The sequence below is a fragment of the Haliotis cracherodii genome, unplaced genomic scaffold (genome assembly GCF_022045235.1).
Source record: "Haliotis cracherodii isolate W230 unplaced genomic scaffold, xgHalCrac1.p SCAF_9, whole genome shotgun sequence".
Classification (NCBI taxonomy): Eukaryota; Metazoa; Mollusca; class Gastropoda; order Lepetellida; family Haliotidae; genus Haliotis; species Haliotis cracherodii.
Window position 1 is genome coordinate 57200917 of NW_027266343.1, and position 20680 is coordinate 57221596.

A 20680-nucleotide genomic window follows, 5' to 3' on the forward strand; every position below is an offset into this window, starting at 1 on the left:
ACATATGTTCATAAGGGCTATTTTTAGTAGTGAACTTCAAATGCACATTTTGCTAATTCTGGCGGACAAAAATACCAGGGGTCATTAAACGAGTAGAAAGTAAATTATTTCAGCAAGTGTATCGTCAGAGAAAAACATTTTGTGTATCGTATCATCACATGAAGCTCACGATGCACCGGTGCACCGGTGTATCGCTTAAACCCCTACTCTTCTCAAACGGTATTTGAATCTAGGGTCACCCTCAATCAGTAACTTCCCACAACAGGGTCAACATAGGACGAGGACCCCGTGACTATCAGCCTTATTTGGAAAACTGATTTACACATATATTTGACACCTGGAAACTAGTCTCGTGTGACTGAATGGCTCATGGTTGACTTACGCGACGTAGAGGATGTAGGCTGGGTAGTAGTTGGGCTGTCCCCCTCGTCGCGCCTCCCTCTTCCCCTTGACCGTGATGGTCAGTGCCAGGTACAGAATGAAACACCCGACAAAGTTGACAAACACAAAGACCCAGGTAAACCCATACCTGGAAATACAAAGTAAACATTATTGGAGGACATTCACTTCCTGTTTACATCCTGCTGTATTCAAGACAGTACAGCAAACTACGGTCATAATGAACTCGAAAGGACCAGAAATTTTAGTTCGTTATAACCATAGTTCGTCAAAAGCATATTAACAGCGTATTTACAGCAAATGGCCTGGCCCACAAATAAGTTTGTTATATCCATCTGTTTGTCATAAACGTTTACTGTAGTTGTTTTGGAGCCCTTACTCAGAGTTTTGTTTGAAGCATACATAAATGTGCTAAATAATGGATTTGTTTGAATGTAGAGTTCTCTCCCTTTGTACATACCTGACTGTGTCACTGACAACCAACCGCTTGTCAAAACTTTGGAAGGATTCTCGAAAATTAGGGAAGAAAAAGTCCTGAAATATGAAGAGATCTTGATAAATGAATCAAACAATATGGTGTTGTATTGATATCAGTCTTTCATATCCACAAGGAGCAGTCACATCATAACAAGTATAGTGATGTAGCCGTTACACACATGCTAATTTCCATCATCATTTTTCAGCCGTTGCATGCTGACTGAAGCTACAAGAGTGAGTGAGTGAGTTGGGTTTAATGCCGCTTTTAACAGTATTCCAGTTTTATCACAGCGTGTCAGCTTAATGTGGGAGGAAAGCCCGAACTGATGCAGGTCTCAGACGTTTACCACTTCAGTGAAACCCACGAGCACGGGTAGGGTGCTGACAAACCTAGAAACATAATCGGGGCAAATTGGGATTCGAACCCATATGTTTAGATCAGACCATATAGTGCTTGTTGTAAAAAAATAATTATGCTGTTGAAAAAAAAGAAATTAGCTTTTACAAAAATTACATTGTTGAAAGGTGGTTTTTTTAAAAACAATTCAGAATTATAGTCTTAAATTTAAAAAATATCTGGTTTTGAAGCAGAAGCTGAAAATCTATCTACCGGTAATCTCAATACCCAGGCCCACCCCCAGAATATCAAATGGTCAGTCCCTTAGATAGAGGTTATGAGGCCCCGGGGCTCAGGGGCTTATTATTAAATGACTAAGTTTTGACTAAAAAAATATAAAGTTTCCAAAATTGACTTAGCCAAATAAAAAACATTGGTATTCATGAAGCGTCTAAATCTAAAACTTAGCTAAGTTTGCTGTGAGAAACAAAGTTGAAGTCACTGAATGCAATCACGTGATCGCTTAGGGACTTGGAGCAGGCATCTATGTATGCATGTCGTATTACCTATCATAACCATAGTTATCACTGAGTATCAGACCTGTGAAGATCCGGGGTAGAATAGGTCTTCAGCCACCCATGCTTGCTGTAAAAGGCGACTATGCTTGTCGTAAGAGGCGACTAATCATGTCGGATCGGGTAGTCAGACTGGCTGACTTGGTTGATGTATGTCATCGTATCCCAATTGTGTGGATCGATGCTCATGATGTCAATCACTGGATTGTCTGGTCCAGACCCGATTATTTACAGACCACCATCATACAGTTGGAATATTGCTCAGTGCGACGTTAAACAACAAACCAAACCAAAACCTGAGTATGAGGCGTATGTGTTATTACCTAATCGAATAGAGAGTTATCACTGAGCATTAAGCTATAAGAAAATACTAGGGGACCTGTCATTTATTAGAGTGGGTCAGAGTTTTTTTATTCACAAATGTACCAAAACTAATGACCCTCCCCTAATTGCCCTTAATTTTGGATGACCCTCCACATGTCCTTGTACATTATTTCATGACCCTCCCCAAATATGTGTAATATTTTGTATGACCCTCCCCTAGACACCCCCACCCCAAGTAAAATAATCAATGACAAGTCCCTAAGTGTTGATTAAGCATCCATGTTAAAAATGTCCTAATTAACTCTTCCTGTGAGGAATAATTGATGCTTTATTATGTCCCATAGTATTTTCAAAGCAGTATGTTGTTTTACTAGATTCCACTAGACAGACATACACACAAAGTAGATGAAATCACATACAGATCATGGGCGGATACAGCTTTTTTGAAAAAGGGGGGTGCACAATTAAGATCTATTTATTGTCTTTGGTGGTAATTTATACGGAAATAAAGATTTTTTTCGAAATAAAAAGAGGGGGTGCCCCCTCTACCCCCATCTGTATCCGCCCATGCAGATACAAGAATGATTGGCTAAGTGATGACGAACATGGCACTTTCAAGATGGCTGCCATTTACGATTTCCAAGTAGGTGGAGTAGGTTGGGCTCACCTTCTGAGACGGGAACTTGAGTCCAGATATAGAATTAGCCACCGTTGCACTGTACCTTGTTATTGTGTCATTCAACTCTGCAAGATAGACAAGAGAGAATGTACTGACATATCTTCAGTGTATGGTTTTAATTAGTCCAGGCAAATGTCATAAAATCATTTTTACAGATTTTTCAGTTCAGTATGTCATGAGAAGGTAAACTAATAAATAGATCATGATGTCGGGGATGTGGGGTCGATTTTCTGAAAGAAATTGTAAAATATTATAGCAAAAAGATGTTAAATTGAATCATATTGTCAATTCAACACTTAATATCATTTTTAACATTTGCCATATTCAGTGGTGGATTCTTTATAAAAAAAATACTAATTGATGTGGCTTTAGAAGTCTTCATCAACCAATCCTTGTCATAAGAGGCGACTAATGGGATCAGGTGGTCAGGCTCGCTGACTTGGTTTAAGCATGCCATCAAATCCCAGTATAGATTGACCTTCATGATGCCTTCATAAAAGAAATTACTAATTGACGTGGCTTTAGACACTTATCAGTTTTCAAAAGTTTCTACAGCTTTTGAGACGACTGGTGGACCCACCATATAATCTTAAGATAGATAATGTGAAAATAAATCTAATAGTAATAGTAATTTATAAAACAGTAATTTTTATGCAACTAAAAAAAGCTAAGGAACACCTGATTGCTATAGTCAATGTGCCATGAAAGAATTGGGTGTTCTTGTAATTTCTATTGTTGCCATATTAACTATAGTCCTATGAGTGAGTGAGTGAGTGAGTGAGTATGGTTTTACGCCGCTTTAAGCCGCTTCATAGTTATATGAACAAATCAGGTGTTCTTTAACTTCTTTTGAGTAGTATATGTTCCATATTGATTTTCAGGAAGGATAGAATTTCAGAACAGGGTTAGTAATCTTAGACGCTTTACTTATATTAACAATTACAAATTACTAACAGCTCTTGACAATATCACAAATATTCAGTTAATCAAGATGTGCTGAATAGACACAAAAAGCTGTGTAAATGAATTGATATTTTCTATAAAACTATACATCAATTCATTATAATTCAATTCTTGATTATTTGTTTTTATTTGTAATTGATGTCCCTTTTTTCAATTACATCCTGATTCTAGAACATCCATACAACAGGAACATATTTTATCCTCAGCCTTGCGGTTAGCACGCATGAAGATCCGGGTTAGAACTGGTCTTCAGCAACCCATGCTTGTCATACGAGGAGACTTTGCTTGTCGTAAGAGGCGACTAAGGGGATCGGGTGGTCAGGCTCGCTGACTTGGTTGATGTATGTCATTGTATCCCAATTGTGTAGATCAATGCTCATGGTGTCAATCACTGGATGATCTGGTCCAGATTTAATTATTTACAGACTGCCGACATATAGCTGGAACATTGCTCAGTGCAGAGTTAAACAACAAACAAACAAGAAAAACATTTTTCAGAATGTAGGTCATGTACACCTTGCGGAAAAGAAAGTATCTTACACAAAAACAAAAACAAGGAAAAAGACTTTATTAAATGTTTAGACTAATAAACTTAAATTTAACTTCTGAACACAGCTTTGTCACCAGTCTGGAACAGACAATATTTCCTCTCAGAGTTTAAAAAATACAAATACAAATTGCAAACAGTTGCAAAAATTGTGTGACTCTCATAGAATCAGCCTGACCATTACCAGGATTCTAGTCTGTGGTCAACATAAGAAAAGATGACACAAGCCATCTTTCTAAGTGGCTGCTCAGGGTAACATTGTAACAAGTGGAATTAAATCTAAATGGCTTTTGATACTTAAATCAATCTCTCAATTATTGAATCTGTAAAAGGAAATTCTTCAATTAAAGTAATTATTTCTAGATAAACAGCATGTTTTTTTATATCCTTGATGTAATTTCAGCTTGTTCATAATCTGCTTCACTTCAGATGTGACTACTGATTGGTTTGATCATTCAAATTGTGACACATTAATTTTGTTAACATGAAGAATTGACAAATAATTCTTTGTTCTCAACAGTTAAATTTTCAAAGGAAATTTGTCTCAAGACACAAAAGAAACATTTTCTCATTTTACACAAATTAGTTCAAATAATGTTTGTTCACTGCAAAAAAAAGTTTGAGTTGAATCACCTGAATTTGTCCATCAACATTTTGAATAGCTGATGTTTATATATAGAGACACTTGTCCTTATGACTTTTATCACCATGTGCTGATATATTTGTTGTATAATGACACAAGAGTGAAATTCTATTTCTCAACCAACATCATTCTTCCAAGTTCTGAGCATGTATACTGATAATACTGAAATCTATTTTTGTTGAAATGACATGATGTCAAGGAGGTATATCCACAGAAAACTTGAGTCAACTGACCTCATTGTTTCAGTGTGACAAGTCAGTAAAATAAGCAGTGGTCAGTTACCTTTGGAAAATGGACACACTTGAGGAACGTGCAGTGAACAAGTACTTGCAGAACGGGCTTATCATCAAAAGCTATCCGTGAAGACACAGTAAACTACGGTTATAACAAACTCAAAGGAACCCCTCATTTCAGTTTGTCATATCCGTCGTTCGTTTTACGCATTTTGACCGTCAGACATCTTTTATCAAGTCATGTGACATCATGTTACTCAATAAATAACAAAAGTGTGCACTGTACATGTACAGAATATATCCACTTCAATCACTGTGTTACTGTTGTTAATTGAGGGTGTAATTTGAGGACAAGATGTCAGTACTTAAGAGTAAATCAATTGCCTTCAATTGTTTATTGACGATTTGAACAGCAGCGCTTGCCCGCGGATGTTTTGATAGGCAGATTTGTTGGTGCTCAGCTCAGGGATCAACTATTTGTTAGACACTTGAACATTATCACTGACAGAATAAAACATGGGACCACAAGGTGAGTTTGCTATATCCGTTATATCGTTATAAGTGTGTTTGTTATATCCATCAAATTTATAGGATAAAGTATATGGCAAATGGCCAGGACCAAGAGAACAGTTTGTTATATCCGTAAGTTCGCAATAATCGGGTTCGTTATAAACATAGTTTACTGTATGAGTATAACACTAGGTAAGGCTGCCGCTTCCTGTGCCACTGTAGGGAAGTAGGCAGTAGAGTGTAGGCATGGCATGAAGAGCCTTGAAGATCACACCTATGCTGGAAGGCCTGTGATGTCAGCAACATCACAAATGATCAAGAATATGGTGGTGATCGAACAGTGGATGACGGCACGTCATACTGCCAGTTCAGTCGGTATTTCCCAGCAGACAGTGCATTCCGACGAAAGTATCAGTTCATATGGTTCCCAAGGTTTTAACATCTGATCACAAACACACCAGGGACATGTCTTGTGATATCTAGCTATGTTTGAAGCTGATCCAGAAAGGTTCTTGCAACAAATTGTGACTGTGGATGAGACCTGGGTTCACCACTTTCAGCTTGAATCCAAACAACAATCAAACGGTGGAAGCATTTGACATCACCACCAAAAAAGACCTCCATGTTCCGGCATGCTGAGGATGTCAACATGGTGGACTCTCTTCCATAACGCCTGAAAATACACGTAGCATATCATGCTGGTCTTTTGAGGCAATTACAGGATGAAATTAAGACTAGGAGAAATGGGAAGCTGAGAAAAGGTGTGCTCTTCCATCAGAACAATGTGCCAGAGCACAAATCAGTCATTGCCATGGCTACATTCCACAAGAGTGGTTTTGAACTCCTTCAGCACCAACCAAAGTTTCCAGATCTGACTCCGTCAGACTTCAAACTGTTCCCATGCAGAGCCAGAGCTCTAGCCAGAACTCATTTGCCCAAACAATGACATTATAGTAGCTTTGGAGAACATTTTGGAAAGCCAAGAGAAGCACTCATACGAAACTGGGATAAAATCCCTCCAACAGTGTTGGTAAAAGCGTACTAATGTTGAACGGAATTATCTTGAAAAAGAAATCATTATATGGTCTTTAGGTCAAATCTTTCTATGTGCATCTTTCTGACAAATCACATTCCATAAAATATCCCTTGCATTTGCTTCAATCAAAATGGCAGCCCCCAGTCAACACAATCTGATCAATAATCAAGATCTGTATTGTAATAAAACAGATCTTATATGCTGAGTGCATCAAATCACTTGAGCACCTTGATCAAAAACATGAAAACATCTGCAAAATATCTAAACGCCCAGTTGATGGTACACAAACTTTGCAAATCCTGCAGTCGACCGAAATCGGCACGTTGAAATCCATCTTGCTAGTTCGTTATGCGATTTTGATTGGACTATGTATAGTCTCATTAGTCAAGCAAACTCCGGAATTCCAGCTTAGTTCGGCAAGGGTGGAAACTGGACTTTTATAGTGAGTTAACTCCCTTGCCTCGGGAAGATGTTCTATGTGAAGCTTAGAATTTATCAATCACCCCTCCTATATGGAAGAATGAGGTGTACATCTAGGAAAGTGGTCCAGTTAGGAGGCTGGTGTGTATATGGATCACCAGGCAGGATGAAGGACAGGTAAACATCCACTCACCTGACACAGCATCAGCAACTCTCGTCGTCAAGACAGCAGCAATACCTTTGTCATAGTAATACTCCGGCTGAAACAAGAGAAAACACTCTATCAAACATCCATGCTGCGCCAGAATTGTTTACAAATCTTCCGTCATGATTTTTTTAATATTTTACTCTTGCCTTTAAACAAAATTATCAGAATATCTGAAATATAAATGAATTGGTCTGGCCTCAGGTCATAGTTCTGGTGATTTTATTATCTTTAAATCATATGTTTTCGGACATCAAATGTTTTCAGACTGCCATGTTTATTGCAAGTACACCCGCTATAACTAGGGGTGTGGCGTCACACAGGCATTGTAAATATTCAGGTGATGGCTTGATGTGAAGTTTTCTTTTATATGATTGAGATGTTTTACTGTTGTTCTTGTGATTAGCGAGAAAACTACAAATGTTTCGTAAGCATCCAAAACCACATTAAACGGTGATATTTATTTTTATATTATTTTAGTAAATGTTGCAGGGTTTTTTTCAAACCCATAGTAAACCCGCTACTGGTTGAACCCCACACACAGACACTGGATGCTGTCTAAAGCTCTACAAAACAATCCTTATATCAATGCCTGATGCAAAATTAAATCTTGCTTTCTTGCTTCCAGCAAGAAATATAACTGCTACTGCAATTTCAGATATGATACACATAATGAAATTAATAGGTGGGAACAATTAAGAAATAGAGTTTTGTAGGTACAGAAGGGTACTTGTACAAACAATGATTCTTTGACTAATTTCTATTGCTCATACAGCCATAGACCCCCGACATGGACGCTGGTGCAGTAATTTCCACATGCCACCAGGAATCATCTTCCATTCCATGAATTATATATGTTCTCACTCCACCTTATGTCAAACATAACTCACATGCTAATACCGGAGAAGAAGCCATATATAATTCACAGTCAAGGTCTGATCAAGACTCCATACTTTCATGCAATACTGATGTCACCTTCTGACTCTGTAACTCCTACTGATACGACTCTGTATCACCTACTGATACGACTGTATCACTTACTGATATGACTGTATCACCTACTGATACAACTCTGTATCACCTACTGATACGACTGTATCACTTACTGATAGGACTGTATCACCTACTGATACGACTCTGTAACACCTACTGATACGACTGTATCACTTACTGATATGACTGTATCACCTACTGATACGACTCTGTAACACCTACTGATACGACTGTATCACTTACTGATATGACTGTATCACCTACTGATACGACTCTGTAACACCTACTGATACGACTGTATCACTTAATGATATGACTGTATCAGCTACTGATACCACTCTGTATCACCTACTGATACAACTCTGTACCACCTACTGATACAACTCAGTATCATCTACTGGGGCACTCTGTATCACCTACATTTGTGCAGCAATTAAGCGAGTGTCTCCTGCCTTCTGACACTCAGCATGTTATTGTCAGAGTGCAAATATATATATACATTCCCCGACCAGCGGATCCATATGCATTCCAGTTATTATTCTCAACTCCCTGGGGAGTATACAACAGAATGACATCAAAATGTTGCACGGGACGACTGCCAAGTAAAGGTATTGAGCTGACGGGCCAATCATATATCTAGACCTTACAATAATTAATGATGAAACTTCTAATGTCATTTAAAAGAATCAAAAACAGTGTTAAATTCACGCCTTTAATCATCACAGCATGTATTGCCTGACAGAGGAAAAATCTAATGTGAAATTGCTCGCTTACTTGATCAATGTTTTACCTCCTTTTCACACCTGCTGAAGGGACAAATCCCTCTGGGATTGATTTTCAGAAAGTGTTGTAATCATGCATTCAACCAGCTGTCAAAAGGTGTGGGGGGCACTTCTACCTGTCAGACCTCGGGGAAACATCAAACAGGCCATTTTCAACAAAAAACAAAAACTCCACCACATCACCTATGATACAACTTCCTCTCACTATCCACACATGAAACCAGATAGGCGGCAAACACTGTAAGGAGCTTCATGGTTGGCTTCACTACAAGGAGCTGTGAAAAACTGAGGGGCGTCATTGTAGCCTAGTGGTTAAAGCGTTTGCTTGTCTTGCTGGCATTTCCCCACAAGGGTGTCCCTGGCCAAGTAATATCAAGTAATACCCAATTACTGATGTCGATTAAGTAGTTTTATTAAGTCAGAATGTACTTTGTGAGTTCCAAGGTTACCTGGTAGTTTCTTCAATTTAATTCCACAAATTCTTGCAATAATTGCCCAAGATTTCCTTAGCAAACAAGGGTGAATCCCCGCATGAAGGACCCACTTATGGACAAGCATTTACAGGATCTCAATTCTGAGACAAACGTCTTTCAAAAAAAAAATGCACAGGAAGCTGTACAATTAGTAATGACCATTCTAACAACATGGCTGTGACATGTCTACAGAGGGACTGGCATAGGTAGACCTTTTTTGGCATTGTATTTGCACAAACCATGATTGCACTGTCAAAACCCTATTGTACATGATAAAGTTAATGGCAGACACTTGAAACCTCTTATTACTCAATGCCAATCCTGCATTTTGGCGTCAAAATTCCCATGGGAAATTTCCCGTCTTCCTAATTAACATACATGTGTCAGTAATCTTTGTATTTTCCTGTAAAAATATGACTATATCGAGGTTTATGTTCATATATCAATGATGTATTCTTTTGAAAAGAAAAGAAAGTGTCATGGAGTCCTACAGTTTGAGAGTACATATATTTGAGGCATATGTTATGAGTGAGTAAATTGTGTTTAATGCCACTTTTTGAAATATTCCAGAAATATTGGGCCATCAGTACTGGGCTTCACCATGTGTGAGTGACACCAGAAATGGTCTTCACACATTGTACCCATGTCAGGAATCAAACAGCATGACGAGCTAACACTTAAACCACTAGGCTACCCCATCGCCCCTTCACCAAGTGAGGTAATAAACATGGGCCTTAGGTGTGACAAGCAAATGCTTTTACCACTGAGCTATTTCACGGCCCAGAAGTGTCATTGTCCGTCTAACCAGAGCCCCTACTGACCACATCACATAGGTAGAACAAGGGGGTATTTCTGAAAATTATGCACATCTGTCCAGCCCAATAGAATATCTACACTTTATCTTATCCCAATTGCCCAATTTGATACTGATGAAAGTTAACCAGAAATGAGAAACCAAGACAAAAAAAAACCTGTAGAAGTATTATTTATAAAAACTAAATTTGATTATGTCATTACAAAAAAATATGATTAATTCGACGTAATAAGCACCCAGCTCTAATAAGCGCCCACGGCGATATATGCTAATATATTGGCTAGTGAACAATCCCAGTTAGCACCCCTTCCAATTGATCAATGTACACATGACTTATTTATTTGTGTATAATAGGCACTTAATTATGGGTAATTAAATTCTGGAAAAATATATTTGTCCTGTATAATACGCAAAGACTTTTCTTTTGTATCATTTCAGGCTGTCAGCATAAACCATGAAATTTAAGATCTTTCAACTCTGTTTTTCTTCTTCACAAAAACGTTATTCTAATAAGAGTTCCCGATTTCTAATTTTGTGAGTGCCTGGGCGCTTATTACGTCGAATATGGTAAGTCATGTTCATAATTTCTGTCATGGTATTGGAATCTAACTGGTGATGTTATCGAACACAATTAGCACATTCCTACAGATGTTGAGTGGGAGAATCATTACTACCAACACCTGCTCATTACCAACAACCAGTCAATAAAGATACGATTAGCAAACATTGGATTACCCTCCACTAATGATGATCATGAAGATAATATTTGTTGCAATTGTCACAAACATCAAAATACTCCACATCCAAACCAATTATCATCTCATCAATATCGAACATCCACTAACGCAAACTGTCTTACCATGTTTGCCTAAATAGCACATTGATGACGTTAGTAAACCCGTGTTGATCTGCACAGCTCTTATCTAAACATACTTACATTACACAGGGATGACTGTGTTCAATCAGCAATAATTCCCCAGCATTCTGGTTGTAATTGTCTTTGTAATGACTGTTGGCCCATCAAACAATCACCCAATCAAAGCCGCATAAGAGTGAACAGCTTGATGATGATTTAAATTTAAATGCGTTTCAAGTAGGGTTGGGATGGGTAACTCGGGTACCTGGGTCGGGTGGGCCCTGAGTAGAACCTGGGTACCCACAGTACTACCCGGACCCGTGGTTAGTCACGTGGTTACACTACAAGTCGCTAATGTTTGCATTTCTCTCTGACGATGCACACATTCCTTTTGACTTGTATATGTTTGAGTCAAGATAAAGCTTCAGTCAACTTCAGTGAACGCATGATCTGATTGTTTCATACCTGTATCTAACTAGTTTTGGCCAGGGCTGCTGTAAAACAATTCCCAATCAGACATTTTGTTCCCAACTCTTGAGCTCTGCAGTGGGTACCCGGGTAGGGTCGGGTACCTGGGTAATAAATTTGGACTCGTCCCAGCCCTGGTTTCAAAGAACCCTGATTCTACTTGCTGCATGGTATGTATGGACATTCATACCACTGACATATCCATGACGTCACTATACAATGATTGCCATGATTGCTCCAGCCTCCTTGTTGCTGAAGTGTAAGGTGGAGTAGGGCCATCAAGCCCCTAGTGTGAGAACGTCAGCAAATATACTAAATAACATATACAATGCCCACTGCAGAAGCATGCACAATGAAATCAGCACTACAATGGCGGTAATTTCCACTATTTGGCTGGCAATCCATGTCAATATATTTTCAAAGTGGACATTAAACACCCAAGATTTAGTCAACATGCTTGCAAAGTCGTTTTTATCATGGTGAAGTCTGGAAGTGGAAAGTTGCCAAAATAAAATGTAGCTCACCTGGTTCAAATGCTCCCCTCATCAGTACACAGTCCTATTCAAATGCACTGACACAGACAGTAAAGTTTGAAAAGTTCAAAGACATTGAACTGATATACCTCTAGGAATTACACCCACTTGAAACATCATTGATTAGGTCAGGAATGCTATCATACTATTTCAATGCAGTTCTAACATATATGTTTATCTGGGATTACACTTTCTTAGTAAAGTACAAATTCTAGTACTTTATTGTACTTTATCCCTCAGAGTGAGGAACCTTATTGCCAGCACACAAAGTCAGCAACCTAACCCACTCACGCAAAAAGCGTCCTACACCAAAATGGAATTCTGGTAACTGGTAGTCTCGATCACATACTTTGAATACCCCTCTGATAAGTGTTACATCTGACCACTTTCTAGACGGCACTGTCTATCCCGTCTAGAAGTTTTGGAGAATATATGAAAACTATAAACAATGCAGATGGATTGCATCCGCCTTACAATCCAATCAATGGCAAAATGGCAAAAACAAAAACAGTGAGTTTTAACGAAATGTCGATATAATAGCTAAAGATAAAAAACTTAAATTGCAGGATCATTGCAGCTGATAATATATATAAAAATAACAAGGCACAGCATTGACAAATCTGTTACAAATAATCAAACTGCTTAAGTATAATGTCCAGTTATCGCCCTTACACCAAGGTCACAACTCTGAGCATGAATGATATCCTACAATGGTTTACATATTGCAACTACAATTCAAACATTTGTAATCAAGGACAATGATTAATAAACCTAAAATCTTTACAAAATTAAAAAAACACTAACCCTAGCATGACAATTACACCAAGTTATCTCCCTTGTCCCAAGGTCACTATAGAGGCTACAGAGGGGGTATCATTACAATTATCTGCATGGTCCTCTTCTAACTGTCTTCATGCATATTGATGAGACTGACTGGTTTGCAACCAGATATCAGAGAAAAGTCATTGAATGATGGATGTCCTATATGACGTTTCCAGACTGATGTGTAATAGAAGTATGTTTTGTTGTGTGAATCCAAATCATTTGCCTTGTCACAAGTAACAGTTGGCAATTAATGTCGGGATTAAATACTCCAAAGATGAGCTCATGGTCTGAGAGATTGTATAAATTTTCTTCCGACCGATCCTTGACTTGAAACTAATAATAATCACAGACTGCACTAAAACTCAGCAATTCCTTGGCATGTGCTTGGCCAACCTTGCAATTGTTGTTGCGTTTATATTTCCATAAACCAAAAAAAATAGGTCACACCTACTAGCAGAACACTGTTTCCTGATTGGCTGAATAGGGTGGATGGGGCTTGGGGTGCAATATTGAGCTGAATATGTCACTGATGTTGTATTGTTTGTTGCCTGCAGTGTTTTGTGTTCATGATCACATGAGCAGTCTGTGAAGTTATTATTGTTGGCTTATTATATTGATAAGAAATGGTGTTAATATGTTTAAGCATTTAAACCAGCAAGCATATTTTGTGTAAATTCGTTAATACCTCCACAAAGGCAAAACATATTGATGTCACTCCTTGATTAGCTGTCTTCCTGCGATCTCAGCGAACCAAGACTTTTGATATTTGTCGTCACGGTGCTAGTAAAGTGTAGACATTTTTTGTGAATGGCTTCAAAATTGCCGCAAATTGCATTGATTAATGCAAATTATTAACTTGAAAGCTACTTGCTTTTACATCTTAGAAGTCATTAGAAATCTCCAAACTCAGTGCCCTGTTTCAATAAGCACCCCGGGCCCTGAACAACTTCTAAATCAAACTGCAAGTAAGGCCGAAAATTTACACAACAGCCCATATTTTCTTGTGTATATTACAGATTTGTTTAACAGCAGAACAGAAGAGATATATTGAGAATCAAACTTTATAGATAGAGTAAAATTCATAGAAATGTTTGTCAATTGTATATTTATAAGGATGTTGAATTTAATTTTTCAATTATTTTAGGTGACATTCCATAGTCTTTGAAATATTAATGTTAAGAAAACATATATTTATCTGACTAAACTTTGCATAGAGAGAGGGTTGCAGAGACCACAGTTGTGATGTCACCAAATCCTCAAATTACGGGCCAACATATTGATACCAACGGGCATCACTACTTCCTGTACCCAGAAGACAACGAATACAGGCGGGAATGAGGACGGAAAGGTGTAACCAAAGAAAATGTTGAAAATCCCAAACTATGCAAGTGTTGACTGTATGAGAAATATCGGTCTTTGATGTAAGTTCTGTTATGTTCTCAAATTGACTAGATCTAAATGGAAGTTGCAATATTTTTACAAAACTTCTATTTTATGATTCATTTGTTGATATTTTCCATATCTTTCCATACAATGCGTCAAAACATTAAAGTTAGAATCGGCCATTCGGAAACTTGATGCTAATTTCGCATACGGTATCTCGCCACAAGCTCGATAATCTTTACAAAAACGTTTTGACATCCACAGGAACTTTTGAAACATAATCGTAACTAAAATGTGAAACGTTTACAAAGGAGACGTCAAGCTGACTTCAGCAAAAGTTCGACCAATCATGTTCAATTTCGATATTACCTGAAAATAGTGAACATCACCAAAAAAAATGTCTCCAAACTTTGCTCCAGTAACAAATTTTGAAAAAATGTTTATTTTCATTCGATAGGGCTTTAATGTGGTCATCTGTCCCACAGGATATTCTGTAAAATGTTTCTAATCTGAAGAGCTTGCAAGTAAAAAAAAATACTTAGGAACATTGTGCAGAATATTTGCTGACAGTGGAACATAGAACAGATCCCGGTCCAGAGGGACATTATCAAGAATATCCTGGATAAATTGGGCGTAAGGACAATACGGGAAAAGAGCGACCTACAAGAACAATGGAATGACGTTACTGGAGGTTCATAAGTCCAAAATGAATATAGACATGACTACAATTAGGAAATGAACCTCAATTTCCTCCAGATTTGAAGGTGTTATTGTTTGTTTGTTGTTTAATGCCGCACTCAGCAATATTCCAGCTATATTACGTCAGTCTGTAAATAATCGTGTCTGGACCAGACAATCCAGTGATTGACATCATGAACATCGATCCATGCAATTGGGATCAATGATATGCATCAACCAAGTCAGCGAGCCTGACCACCCGATGCCGTTAGTCGCCTCTTAAGACAAGCATCAGGTGCTATTGACTACTTGAAGCATGAAATTTTGATTTGGATCATGTAAAAAAACATTCTAGAATGGCTAATAGATGGTCTAGATTGTATGGATTCAGTCATCAAGTCCGTAACTATCGTTCGGAATACCCCTTGTTAGAGTTTTCGAGGTTGCAAGATAAGAAATCCCATTCCGACTGTCACTTTCATGATCTGGTAAGCGACGCTCTGATTGGTCGGATGAAAGGTTGTTCTGACGTGAACCCTATTGGGATGTCCTCAGATCTTTTTTTAGCATAGCGAAAACTAAGATCTGATGTTAATGAGATTGTAGTAGTGTAGTAGTAGAACCAGCAGCAGTAGTAGTAGTAGTAGTAGTGGTGACAGTAGCTAGTAGTAGTAGTAGTAGTAGAAGTAGAAGTAGTGACAGTAGCTGGTAGTAAATGTTGTTGTAGTTGTAGTTGTAGTAGTATAGCAATAGCAGCAGCTGTGAACAGCAGCAGTGGTAGAAGTAGCAGTAACAATAGTAGACGTAGTTGTAGTTGTAGTAGAAGCAGCAACAGTAGCAATACTATTAATAGTAGTAGTGGTGACAGTAGCTAGTAGTAGAAGTAGTTTTAGTAGTGGCAGCAGCAACAGCAACAACAGCAGTATTAGTAGTAGCAGTAGCAGTAGTAGTAGTAGTAGTAGTAGTAGTAGTAGTAGTAGTAGCAGTAGTAGTAGTAGTAGTAGTGGTGGTGGTGACTGTTGCTAGTAGTAAAAGTAGTTTTAGTAGTAGCAGCAGCGGTATTATTATTATTAGTTGTGACAGTAGCAGGAAACAGCTGTTGTAGAGAAGCAACCGCAGTACTCCTAAACTTAAGTAGCTGCAGCCATAACTGCCAGTGTTGATTACAATAATGACAACTCCATCCATCTCCGTGCAACTTATCAGCAGTTTTTTTATCGCAGATAATTAAAAGCATGAATTATAGATCTTGGGCGAGCTAGCTGCTATGGTCTGAGCCAGAACTCCATGATGGGGACAACTGATGCACAGCGATGCTGCTGCTGATGATTACAGCTGATTGGTCTCTTTCACTGTGTAATTTGCTTGCTGCAACTCCCTGATTTACTGAGGGGGAAAGCACCATTGTGTTCCCTAAACACACGCCGCGGAGACCCCAACGCATTCACCATCCTCCTCTGCATCTTGATCAGCTCCGAGATTGTTCACAAATGTTAGCATTGTGCCACACTTAATAATCATTTATCTAGGCATATTTATACATCTAATCACTCTATCAGAGGGATATAAGACTAATTTCACGAACAAATAGCGACAGGGCTAGGTTAAATACTGCTTGTCCACACACATGGGACAATTACATCAATGCTTTAGTCCCAGAATGCTGTCTCCGCTGAATATCCAGTGATGGCCCTTACGAATATTTCAAGAATTTAATTCATCTCTCTATCTTATTCTGGGACCTCGCATTGAGCAAACGTGCAACCATGCCCCTTCCAATGAAAGTATTATCAGTGACAGAGTACAAGCAAAGGAATATGACATGAAGCATATTATCAATCAATTAAATTATATATGGAACTTTTCTTCTTTCTTCTTTAATTTTTATTGTTTTCAGAGTTATAGTGTAATACACCATTCCGTCAAAAACATATTTCCGATTGCATAGAATGACACGATACACTCTTTAAAATCTTAAAGTTTTTAAACAAACATTTTCACATTTTAAACCAAAAAGGTTGCAACACACAATCAGACTCAAACATAACATGTATCAACAGAGAGCTAAGAATCAAATGCTGAGAATAAAAGTGACCTTTTTTTGTTAAAGTTACTTTTGTCATCCTTTTACATAGCAATAAATTTCTCGATTGAATATATGTTTTTAAGTAATTTTAAAAGTATATTTATTTTTGGTTTTATTTCTTTGATTCCACACACATGAATAGGCCTTTTTCCCCAAAAAAGTATAAGATTGATTAAAGTAATAAAGCAGTTAGAACCAAACCAAATAAGAAATTTGGTCAATTTAATTTTTTAGGAAAGATAATTTTTAAGCCAAAGTATATATAAGGTACGTAGTACTCCCTAATATATGTACTATTAACTAACAGTTATTATCATCTATGTACATATTTCATATAGAATGTGACACACATAAGAAATAAATATAAGGACTGTTTAGCAAATCTGCTAATGCAGAAATAAAATTGGTCAGAACAATTTTTGAAAGCATTAATCTTCCGAAGAAAGTGTTCAATATGAATTACACACAGGTATACTGATACAATATGAATTACACACAGATATAGTTATACAATTCTGAACTGGTGTATGACCCAATTTCAGTGCAAGAAGGTGACAAGACGCCATTACCACTGCACTGGACCAGAAAACAGAATACAATTATTAGAAAATGCCGCCATTTGTATAAATGTAATTAGTTGTGAGGCCAGCATCCCCAGGGTCTCCCATAGAACGTCCAACACGACCTCCCTGATGAAGCCGGCACCAGTTGCCTGACAAGGTCCCATGTGCTCTCATGTCAACCCCATCTGACTGACATGGTCTGTGATAGCCTTCCAATGTATATCAGCATGTCTGCCGATATTGGCACTGAGCATGAACTCTATATAACCTTTGTGTATTTGTTGTGGAAATGGTCCTTAGCAACTGATGCTTGTCACAGGAGGCGACTAAATGGTTGTTGGTCATACACAGTGGCTTTGTTGATTGCTCATGATATCAATCACAGGATTGTACATCCCGATGTGCTTTTTTAGAGTCTGCCATCACAGAGCTGGAAGATTCCATGCACGCACGCACTGATCTGGGACTGATCTGGGACCGATCTGGGTCTGAAATGGACTCTTCTGGGACTTGACCGACATGAGATGTTTCTCAACACCCAAACTACCTAACTGACCACTCTGTTTATGAATGAATGTTGTTTTATGACACAGTCAGCTATATTCCAGCTCTGAATAATGGAGTCTAGTGTTCGATGACACTCAGTCAGCCAAATGCCCATTTGTAATATTTCTTACTGTTGAGACCCATGAAGATTCTGGGATAGAATAGGTCTTCAGCATCCCATGCTTGCCGTAAAAGGCGTCTATGCTTGTCGTAAAAGGCGACCAACGGGATCGGGTGGTCAGGCTCGCTGACTTGGTTGATACATGTCATCGGTCCCAATTGCGTGGATCGATGCTCATATTAATCACTGGATTGTCTGGTCCAGACTCGATTATTTACAGACATCAGCTGGAATATTGCTGAGTGCAATCTTACTGTTGAATCGAATGAAAATAACTTACTCAGTCATATCATTTATCATCAACGCAATGATTTTTGCTATAATCTTTGGCCAAGAAGCCGTCACATGTCATTTGACACAAATACATACTGTGTTCATCCAGGCAGTATTGCTTTTAGTATCATCTATCGTCAGTGCCATTAGAGCAGTGATTGGCCCCCTTCATAGATCACACTATGAAAACAGCAGTTAATATCTGGCATATCGCTGTACTTGACAATTCACACTAATCCAGTTTTGTAGAAAACCATCTATTTGTCCCCTCCAAGCCTTTGTTATATGTGACACTCGAAAGTCTCACCTATCATTTCGAACCTCACTTCAAATACAAACATTGTGACGTTATATGATACAGGAAATTGTGGCCATTTGTTGCGGATGTGGCCGCTTACGTCCACAGTCCATTTGTTGACCGTCATGTGATCAATAAAAGACATCTTGATACTCTCATATATTTCCGTTATGAACCGGTGCCTACGGAAGCCTTTTAGGGCCATTTGTTTTTCAAGATACTAAGTTGAAATTTCAAGATATAGGAGTTGAAATTTCAAGATACTAAGTTGAAATTTCAAGATACTAAGTTGAAATTTCAAGATATAGAAGTTGAAATTTCAAGATGCTAAGTTGAAATTTCGAGATATAGAAGTTGAAATTTCAAGATACTTAGTTGAAATTTCAAGATACTAAGTTGAAATTTCAAGATATAGAAGTTGAAATTTCAAGATAATATCTTGAAATTTCAACTTAGTTTCTTGAAATTTCAAGATATTATCGAAAAGAAATATAAAAAACAAATTACCCTAAAAGGTTTCCCTAAGATCTTGATATTTCAAGATTATTCACTTATTCACGTATTTTTACATCTTAGGATGTTAACTTATTATCTTGAAATTTCAACTTATTATCTTGAAATTTCAACTTATAGTATCTTGAAATTTCAACTTAGTATCTTGAAATTTCAAGATAGTATCGAAAAAAATAGAAAAAAACAAATGGCCCTAAAAGTGCCAGTGATGAACTTGATAATGTTAGGCATCAGTAAAAAGTAGAGCTGTATTTAAGCTATATGATTTGAGTTGACCTACCCTGAAGTTTCCCACAATAATAACTTTACAACATAGCAGAAAGGCCACAGGTTGAAATGACAATACAAATATTAATCTTTCTATGATTGAGTGTTTTTGTAGATTTAACATCTGTCATTTGGCAGAAAAATGCCATTGAAAAGTAATTATTTAAAAGAAATAAAAAAGAAATAAAGCTAATAATGGAGGGTTTTTTTTAACCTATAAATACAATATTTTATTTTATTTGGTAAATCAGACAATTAAATCATGTGATTGGCAATCTGATCAAACAATGATAAATAAGGATGTACAGAAAAAATTAAGTAATGCCCCAGTCCCCCTTCCAACTGTGATTTACACCCAGGATTCTCATGGGACAAGTGATGTATTTCTCTAACCAAAACATAATCCTCACAGTTTCTATTGTAAAATCAAAATGTTATATTGGAGCTTAAAGCTGCCAAATCATACATATCACACTCCGAATATGTCTTTAGTCCTTACTTGATAATAAATCTTATAAAAAATACACAATAATATTTTCTGATTGCAAGTTTGACTAAAAGAGGGCCTATTATGCACTATCAAGAGTAGATCAAGATGCTGTAAGTAGTGCCCTCAGTGGAACTGGGCCAGTGTGTAATTAGGGCGATCATTAACCGATTGATCAATACACATCATAGCTGGCAATGTGAGTGGGGTTTCAAGCTTGAATGAAACTTGATAATGCTGCCTGTTGTCTCGGCCTTGAGAGCCTTCACTACTGAAAGCTACCCATGACGATCCGGGGTACAATAGGTCATCAGCAACCCATGCTAGCCGTAAAAAGCGACTATGCTTGTCGTATGAGGCAACTAACGGGATC

The 20680-nt window shown here is 37.8% G+C and overlaps 1 protein-coding gene across 1 annotated transcript in view; it reads right to left on the reverse strand.

The window, feature by feature from the left end:
• LOC139452691 (prominin-1-like) overlaps nucleotides 1–20680 on the reverse strand; it is a 123358-nt gene that overhangs the window by 22524 nt on the left and 80154 nt on the right. Inside the window, exons 10-13 of the mRNA XM_071234239.1 lie at nucleotides 7337–7403; nucleotides 2780–2856; nucleotides 860–933; nucleotides 383–529 (exon numbers count right to left, since the gene is read on the reverse strand). Coding sequence (XP_071090340.1) covers nucleotides 383–529; nucleotides 860–933; nucleotides 2780–2856; nucleotides 7337–7403 — 365 coding nt within the window. The remainder of the gene's footprint in view (nucleotides 1–382; nucleotides 530–859; nucleotides 934–2779; nucleotides 2857–7336; nucleotides 7404–20680) is intronic.